This window comes from Artibeus jamaicensis, unplaced genomic scaffold, assembly GCF_021234435.1.
Source record: "Artibeus jamaicensis isolate MK-2021 breed Jamaican fruit bat unplaced genomic scaffold, CSHL_Jam_final contig_484, whole genome shotgun sequence".
NCBI lineage: Eukaryota > Metazoa > Chordata > Mammalia > Chiroptera > Phyllostomidae > Artibeus > Artibeus jamaicensis.
The window spans coordinates 3,538,097-3,547,743 of NW_026521859.1; the positions used below are offsets into that span (position 1 = coordinate 3,538,097).

The window sequence follows — 9,647 nt, forward strand, 5'->3', positions numbered from 1 at the left end:
CGTTCTGTTTTCTAGTCAGTTCCTCTAGAACTTTTGTCCTTCTAGGTACAGTCTCTGCCTCTTAAGTTGTTGTAGGCAATAATTCTGCTACAAGTTTTTCCATTGCATGGAGTGGGTCACCACAGCCTGCCACCTGACCTCTGTGACAATGCCACTATTTTAGCCTTTTGCTAAGGGGGCCACTTCACTTCTAGGCATTAGTTTCTGTATCTACATATATATACTAGGTTATGGCAGCATATCTTGATTTGATTAATCTTTTTTTGAGTAAACATACAAATAGTTTTTAAAATTACTTTTCAACTATAGTTTGCCTCCGATATTATTTTGTATTTGTTTCAGGTGTAAGCATAGTGGTAGACAATTGTATACTTCACAAAGGAATCCCCCTGATATTCTCAGTACCCACCTGGCACCATACATAGTTATTACAATATTATTGACTATATTATCCACATTGTACTTTACACCCCCTTCACTATTTTGTAACCACCAATTAATTTTCTTAATCCTATTAATTTTTTCACCCAGCCCTTCCCACCCACAAAAACTTCTTAAGGTTGGATATTTAAGACTGAATGTGTTTAACCGCCAGGTTTTCGTTCTAACCTAATCGTTCGCATCTAACCTGCTGGGAGCATTTTATTAACCTTTACTTACTTTTGTTGCCCAGATCAGCACCGTTCAACATAAATATAACAGAAGCTGTATGTGGTTTTGTAACAGCCATTAGTAATCAGTGAGAGTGTACCATGGCTGTCTTTGATGTCTGGAGCCTTGCGGATGTTCTTTGTCTAGCTAATCCTCAGAGGTTGCTAGTGACCTGCTACTTTATCATTCACATGATCCTTTCTATTCCTGTTATATAGGACTGACATGACAACTGGATTGAGCAAGAATTATTTTTAAAAGGTATGTACACATTAGAAAAGGTATTAATTTATAGGTCATTTCAAAGAAAGCTTATGGGAACAAAACCAGGAGCTCTTAATGCTGTGACCTAAGATTAAAATTCTCCATGTGATGGAACATTCACTCAATAGTGCTATGTTTCCCTGAGGAGATATAAGATAAATAAATAAAAGTAAGTGAGTGCATTTAACTATATATATCTCCGATAATCTCATGTCATTGTGTTCTTGGTTACTCTGTGTGTGTTTGCTTTCTTTACATAATAAGATTTTAAACTAATTAAGGTAGAGACTACAATAGTACAGTCTATCACCTGTAATGGCCTGAACAATCAGGTAGTTTGGCATTAAGAAAATCCTGCTAACATGGATGACTAACCAGCACGATGCCTTACCTCATGTGAGGCTGCGTGTAACTCATTTTTGGAACTGCAGAGTCTCAGCTGTCTCTCTCTGTGGGCCCTTGAATTGTGTGTAGAGTGTCCTAGCTGTCACTGTGTTGCATGGTGGCTCCACTTGCTTTATGGAAACTCTTAAAGCTGGTAACAGCTTGGCTGTCATGGCTGGTACAGGCCAGTTAGTGAAGGGTTCCCAACACGGTCAGTGGTGTGTTCATTATATATTCGTCATTGTGTCCCCAGTATTAGCATAGGACTTACACTATAGATGAAACAACGATCTGAATCTGTTGATTCACTGCAAACTTGGTGAAAGCCGGCTCCTGGTATGACATCCTAAGTCGGTTACTTTTACCGCGATGAGGGAAAACGCTGTGACCACGGGCTGTAAAACATCCGCGTTTGCTTCTTTCATACCGAAGGACCATGTAGTCTTCCCCAGCAATCCCGAAAATCCTCCTGTATTACATTAGGCATTCTTAGTTCAAGGTGATTTACTTGTTCCTTCTTTCACGAGAGCTGGTGCAGTCTTCTATGCATTGAGTTATGTCTCTGAATGGATAAGAGACCGCTGAAGAAAGTGAATGATTCAGTCACTCAATTTAATATAGTTTTAAGGGTCTATTACATACATTGCTTTGGTAGCATGAGTGATACATGAAAACGTGGCTCCTGTTTTCATGGTGTTAGCTTTACTGGACATGTGGAAGGATGTATCTGGCGAAGTCTTAAAAAAATTCTCCATCAGATGGGCTTAAGGGCTTCAGTCTAGCTAGGAGGGGTTGGCTAGGAGACTTGTCTTGAATCTGTGTATGCATAAAAATACACTGTTTTAATTTAGGTTGTATATTTGGGGATGTGCATTTAGAGAAGGAGACTGGTAGAGATTATTGGGGAAAACTAAAGTTACTCCAAGGCCATCGAATGTGCCAGAGACTCCTCCTAAAACATACAAGCAAGTGTGAAATAAAGTAATTATGAGTGGAGAGGTAATGAGAAAGGGATGATGCCCTAGAGAATAATTCAAGAAAGTTTTTTTTAATATGAGTTAGCATAGGCCAGTTAGTGAAGGGCTCCCAACACGGTCAGTGGTGTGTTCATTATATATTCGTCATTGTGTCCCCAGTATTAGCATAGGACTTACACTATAGATGAAACAATGATCTGAATCTATTGATTCACTTTTGATTGTTCCAGAGGAGAGGGGCAGAGAAGAATCTGTAGTCATGGAGAATAGAAGCATGGATGAAACATGAATAGAAACATGGAAAGAAGAACTTTGATCAAATTTGGAGGGTCTTCCAATGAACCCAACAGATGCTTCTTCATTTTTTCAGTTAAAGAAAATGGAGGAAAGCTTGTCAAACATGTGATAGATGAAAATAATTTTGCTGTGATAGAATGTGTCCTGCTTTTTAAGGCAAGCATGTATAATTTTACTTAAACTTAATGGATATAAAATATTAAGTTACTATTATTTCAAAATATCTGTGTATTACTAAGGTAAATACCTGACACATAGCATGTGCTTAATAAATGTTTGTTGACCTCCATTTAACTGAGACAAATTAAATTTTTGCAGGCCATTTAAAATTACACATCAGAGCATTTAAAGGCTCTACTTGCTAACCCACTTAGTTTAAAAAATCATCCTCAGGTCAGAGATAGCCAAGATAGTGGTTATTTATATGTTGTATGAATAATGATTATTTATTAAGCATCAGTAGGAATCTAACCATGGGGCTAAGATAGAATTAGTTTAGATTACCACGAAATTACCTGGGGATGTAACTTCAGAATCTCTCATTGATGTCATTCATTTTTTTGGTTTTATGTTTCCACTCGTAAATTGGAGCTAAGCGGAGGCCTGCTCTTTAATACTAAGGCCTCTCTAAGGATGACTTGTCTCCTACTTAAATCATGGTTCATATTGCATGACTAGAAAGTAGAACATATGGTGCATGTCAAGAGGTTTTAGCTGTTTGTGGAAGACCATAAAATATCATGACAGCAATTTTTAACTTGGTTAATCTCTGTAGCAAATTACTTAAGGACTTTGCTGTGATTTGTGGGAAGTGGGGGTAGAAGAAAAGAAAGGTCTGGTCCTTTTTCCGTCATCTCTTTTTGGGGTCCCCCTTTGATTCCCCTTCAGGAAGTGGAATAGAAAAAGAAACTGTTCGTCAGTCACTTCAGGGCAACCACAGCCTAAGACAGTAAGCAGGTCAATCGAAACAAGGACAGTGGTTGCTATAAAACCAACAGGTATTCTCACTGACACAACGCAGGTCTACACACAGGGAACGCACAGAAAGACCTTACTGCACGAAGCAGCCGGGGAAGACAACAATGACCATCCTGCATAACATGGCCGTGGTGAGTAGTAATAACAATTTCTGTTTAGGTATCGTCACTCCCTACGATTCCAGAAAAGTGGATTTCTAGGGAATTAGGCTCTATTGGGGGTATTTCTTTTCAAAAAAGAGCTGACTTTAATTTGACACCTGTCTGGTGGAGAAATAGAAAATATAGCTAGAAGTTATAATGGGGTGTAAATCAGCTGTTTACCTGGTGGCTTTTGTGTAATTGGTGTCACAAACCGTGTTATCTCTCCTGTGGCCACCATTGTAGAGATAGACTGGCTTAAAACTCCAATCTCATGCAGGAGCTTAGCCAGCTATTAGGAGATATATATCTAGGAAGTTGGGGTCCGAAGAGTTTTAATGATTTCTCCGCGACTGCGGTAGAGGAGGAGTGCCCTGTGGAGGAAGTGAAACCGTGCCATGACGAGCTTTGGACAGCTCCTAGGGTCGGGAAATTCGCCATGTCTGTGACAACGGATTATTTTTTCACCCTCTCATTGCTCTGAGGAGAGAGAGATGTTAGTGTGATGGAAACCTACCTCCCCAGGTCTAGAATCTTGCCTGGCAGTAGTCAAGTAGGACCTGGGGAGACTTTTTAATATGGAAGAGAATGAAAACAGAGCTTGGGAAGTCACTCACCATCCCATTGCCTTAAATAATCTCTTTTTTTAATCCCTTGTTAATAGGCCATGCAACTTAAAAGTGCTTGGGTTTCATAAAAAAAGTCATGGCAATGTGGTGGTGATAATACTGATATGCACATATTGTTTTAGAGATGACAAGAAATGCAATAAAGTGCAGCATTTAGGGGCATAGACTTTGGAGTAAGACCTGGTTCCACAACTCACTAAATGTGGGATCTGGGGTAAGTTTTTAATCATTCTGCATTTTTATTCCCCTTATCAGTATTGGGCAATAATAATGGCATGTCCCACATGGGATTTTGGGGGGATTAATTAATATCATTTCAAATAACTAAATCTATACTCTGAAATAGCAGATCTATGCATACGTAGTTTTTAGTTGACTTCCCATTTTAATACAACAATCAACGAAGAGTGAGAAAGTATTCAGTGAGTGTTAAATATTAGTATAATAATATTATTATTGTTTTTACCTCTGAGACTTCTCATCAGCCCAGTGAAGTAGATTGGGAACTACTTTCCCCATTATATACATGAGCAACACCTCAGGTTGAATGATTTAACACTACTGGGTACTATTCACACAAGAACTGGGACATGAACCTAGTTCTAATGGCTCCAAGTACAGTATTCTTCTTCTTGAATGGCTCAGAAGCAAGATTTCTGAACCTGCCAGAAAAGCATTGTATATGTTGTCCTTAAGAACCAGCAAGAGCCTCATCAGAGCCCCTGCTCTGTATTGCACAACCACTAACATCTACAGTTTCAGAGCCACAGCTTTGTGGAGCAAACTAGAGGGCTTTGCAGACATCCTCTGATTTTCTGATAAAGGGCCACGTGACCTATGACACTCGTGCATTCCTGATACAGCTGTCACATTGCTTAAAATGCTTGGCTCCTCTAGTAGGACAAAGTTAAGAGCAAACACCTGTGAGTGACTATATGTTAGTAACAATGATGAGGTTCTACAATAGCAATAGCAGTGACCCCTGAGAGTTAGGTTTGAGCCCCCAGACTATCATCAACAGGCTGGTGAAGCCAACTAGGTTACCTGTTGCCTCTTAGACACAACTTCTTCACCTGTCTAATGGGAATAATTACCTCACCAGCTCTACCTACTCGACGAGAAAGTTGGGAGAATCTGAAGTTTAAAGAGAGGTGAAAGTGTTTTCTAAAATACTCAAAGAATATAAGCAAATGTAATAACAACTTATTAGAAGCAGGGCAATTTTTGCTAAATCATATAACATCAAGGTACAGTTATCTGAAAGCTTTGGTAAGAAATACAACAATGACTTAGTGAACATGATGCAGAAGAGAAAAGAGAAAACACAAAGGAGAAACTTACATAAAAAATCTAAGGAAGGTAGGCTTGGGAAGCTGTCTAAGGACCCTCCTGTCTAAGCAGGGCATTTTTTTACTTTTTAAAACTTCATAGTGCTGTGTCCAGATAGAAGGTGCATGAGGACAAATTTCACATCTTTCCTGCCCACTGTGCATCATCAGAACAATGTTGACTTACTAATCGTCACCTGTGCTGAATAGTTACCATGTGCAACTGTGTTCTCCACACTTTACGTGGATCACATCATTTGATCTTCACATTTTCTGGTGGAGGAAACTGAGTCACAGCTAGTAAGAGTCCTAGAACTGAGTTATGGAACCAGGACCTCTGATTCCAGAGTCCATGTTCAGAATCACTATACTATAGAGACAGAGTTGTTGAATGAATGAATGATTGTGGGAGATGAAAGTAGATGAGTGCTGATTATCTGAAGGCAAATCAGCCTCATTCGGGCATATCTGGGTCAATCTCACTTTCAGCTTCTTTCTAGTATCAGCTACCTGGTACAGCAGCAGGGTGACACCAAAACCTTTTTGTTTGCTCTTATCATTTCTTGCCTCCAGTATCTGCAGATAGAGAAAGGAGGTCCTTTAACCAACGTGTCTGATTGCCTCACCTACGTGAACTCAGGGGAGGTGTGGGCCTGAGCAACACTTAGCCCAGAGAATGAAAGCAACTCAGCTCCTGCTCTTGTTCTGCATTATGATGAGAGTCACTGATGGGCCCTGTCCATCCCCAGTCAGGGTCCGTAGTGATGGCGAGGGGAGCAAAGCATTGTCATGACAAAGGGAAGCTGAAGGGGTTTTTAGATCTTCTTTTATTTCGTAAGGTCTTCAAAGAGCACATTCTTTCTTTGCGCATGCCTTTAACTCCAAATAAACCAGTATTTCAGTGTAGGCATAAAAAAGATTTGTGTTCTGGAGTTAAAGAGAAATAGTTTCCGTAGTCTCTGTTGTTGGACATTGTTAGTGCCCCTGCTTCTTTCAGTTAGCGTGGATAATGGGAACTTTGCTATAGTGTTTTCATTGGGAGATTGTGGGAGATTAACTATATTGTTAATATAACTATATTATTTTGTTTATTTATTCACTCACCCACTTTTCGCCCTTCCAGAAAGTGTTTAGGAAACCCCTGATCTGTGACACGTTCTCCAACAGGAACTTACAGTCCAATGGGTACCAATCTGACACCAACACAGACAGTACATTTCCAGACAGTAAAGAAAAGATGCTTGAGTGGTAGATAGTTAAACCTTCATGATTTAAGGAAAAATAACATACTTTTAACTGAACTGCTTTAGGGAGAGTTTCTGGAGGAGGCCACACTGAGCGGGGCTTTGATGGAAGGGTGAGATTTGTAGAGACAGAGGCAGGCAGCGTGTTCTAGGTGAAGGAATGACTGGAAGGATTTTTGTGGAGGATTCGTGGGGTATGATGTTGGAAATATAATAAAAACAAGAGCCAGCATTTAGTAAACTTCTGTTGTCATTAGACAGATTTATAGGTGCATTACATAGAACATTTCATTTAATCTTGTGAATATTATGATAAAGCAAGTATTACCATCTGGTTGGAAAGAAGAGGAACCAGAGGCTCAGGACGAGGTGAGGTCAGGCTTTAAAGCCTGTCCCAGATCCTGTCATCTCTCTCTCTCACTGGTTAGGAGCTCTCACAATGTGTGGCTCAGCCACCAGGCTAATGAGGTTAGTTCTCAGTTTGGTACCCCAGTATTTCCATATATGACTGTTCCAGTTTCTAGGTGAGGAGCTGAGGTTCAGAGAGAAGACATGATCTCATAAAAGATCAGGAATGCCGAATTCAGGCAGATCATGGGATGTCTCTTGCCAACAAGTGACACCAGAGTCCCTAACCAGCTACAATCTCCTCTATTTTCCAGGTCAAGTGTCTGCTGCTGTTGATGTTGGAACTCACTCTCCTGAGGGAGGGGGCAGCTCAGAAAAGCGTCAAAGCGGGGGACACAGCCCTTTGTCCTCCTCTGGAGGGCAACAGCGTGAGGGTTGACATTCGCATCCTCAGGCAAAACCAGGTTTCCTCTGTCTCGCACGACTTCCAGAACCGCTCCAGCTCCCCCTGGGACTACAAGTAAGTGCAGAGGAAACTCTCTTCACATTCTTTTGAAAAAATATGTTAACTTATTCCAATCAGAAAGTAGAAAATTTAGGAAAACTGAAAGCCCTCACATTTACTATTAAAAAACAGAAATCCCACTTTACCTGGGAGTTCCCATTTTTCTTGCTGTCTTGGGCTAGGTGATTGCAAGTCTTACTATTTTGCTTCCCACTTCTCACTGTGCCTTGTTCGGCTTCACAGAGCCTCTCTGTGTTGGAAGAGAGATCTCTTTAAAGCAGCCCATACTAACATCTCTGCATGGGAATAAGTAGGAACCAGAAAAGCCAGTTTAGAGAGACCCACTCGGATTAGACAATGGTCTGCAGAGAGTGGAGAAGAGGGCAGAGTCGGGGAGAAAGACTGTTCGGGAAGTGGGGTGCTCGCTGGGGAGGTTCAGGGTAGAGTCTTGTGACTTTGTCTTATGTGCAGCTTCCTAAAATATCAAGTTCATCTAAGCCCCCCCAATATAAGTATAAAAACAGATTCCAGGGATAATTAGAAATGCTTCTGGGCTGCCTGTATGGCTTCCCACATGAAGGGAGTGTGTAGGGTGGCAAGTTGGCTGAATTGGCTTGACTGCCTTTATGCCTCCTGGCAGAGGAGGCTATTGAGGGAGAAATCGAGAGAAGGCACTGGATTTATAAACCTCTGGGGCTTTGGTTTTCTCTTCCAAGCAGCAGACTTTGTAGACTATATATTAGGAGGTCTACTGGTGATTTTAGTCTCTAAGCAAAGGATGAATAATAATTATAATAATAACATTGTAAAAAGTGAACCTAAAGGTCTAACGTTTATTGAATGCCACAATTTTATAGTATGGCCTTGAATCACTGAATGATCTCAACAATTCCATGAGAGATGTGTGAGAATCTACAATTTATAGTTGAGAAACCGAGGCTTAGGGAGTTAAGCACTGGCCAGAGGGCTGTGTGTGAGTCTGGTTTGTCTGTGAGTCCAGGCTGTCCCTGAGCCTGCGCTGCAGCCTTGGGTTACTCAGAGCCACCTCTCTGCAGGTGACTGCCCAATTCTGCAGGGCTCTCACCCTTTGCCCCTCTTCCCCACCCTGTCTTACCACCGGCTTTTACCTGCTCCTCCTGCAGCATCACCCGGGACCCTCACCGGTTCCCCTCTGAGATTGCAGAGGCCCAGTGCAGACACTCGGGCTGCATCAATGCCGAGGGGAAGGAAGACAGCTCCATGAACTCCGTCCCCATCCAGCAAGAGTTCCTGGTCCTCCGGAGGGAGCCCCAGGGCTGCTCTCACTCCTTCCGGCTAGAGAAGCTGAGGGTGACTGTTGGCTGCACCTGCGTCACCCCCATCATCCGCTATGCACGTGACCTGAGCGCTGCACGTCAACTTAGCTGAAGAAGCTGTAGCCCTGCCACTCCTCTCACCCAGCGCTCTGCAACAAGTCCTGTGTGGTCCCCGATTCTCCCCACTTCATAGGACTCTTAAGGAGGTCTGTACGGAATTCTCAAAGCTTTGTATTAGATGTATTAACTTTCTGGGGCGCTTCCGAATCCTAACATAGTCCTGAGCTGTTTCAATGTCCCAACCCCTGAAAACGAATCGAGGAGAATCAAGGGGCCCTTGGTGCACACTGTTCCTGTGCTGTGATCGCCACCATGCAGCCGCTCCCTTGGTGCTTCTTTGGTGCAAGGGGCCTCTGTTCCCTGTGGATAAAAGCACAGAGAATATGCCCACAGCCTAAGAGTGTGGGAGGAGCTGTCGCGGCTGAGGCGGGGTGGGGAGGGTGGGGGTAAGGATCTAATATATACGTTTATGAAGCATTTGCTAAATCTAGCTGAGGTTGGCCTGATATTTATGTTTGTAAGGAAATCGTTCATGTTTTTATGATAG

General features: G+C 42.0%; 1 protein-coding gene and 1 non-coding gene across 2 annotated transcripts; both read left to right on the plus strand.

Moving 5' to 3' along the window:
- Positions 1 to 944: 944 nt before the first annotated feature.
- On the plus strand, positions 945 to 1,071 carry LOC119059762 (small nucleolar RNA SNORA25). Its single transcript, XR_005084456.1, has one exon. It is a non-coding gene; the product is annotated as a small nucleolar RNA SNORA25 (small nucleolar RNA).
- A 2,448-nt stretch (positions 1,072 to 3,519) lies between these two features.
- IL17F (interleukin 17F) lies at positions 3,520 to 9,445 on the plus strand. Its single transcript, XM_037159573.2, has 3 exons — positions 3,520 to 3,682; positions 7,555 to 7,760; positions 8,888 to 9,445. Exons 1-3 carry the CDS (start codon positions 3,656 to 3,658, stop codon positions 9,150 to 9,152), a joined length of 498 nt encoding a protein of 165 aa, XP_037015468.2. The 5' UTR covers positions 3,520 to 3,655; the 3' UTR covers positions 9,153 to 9,445.
- Positions 9,446 to 9,647: the final 202 nt, after the last annotated feature.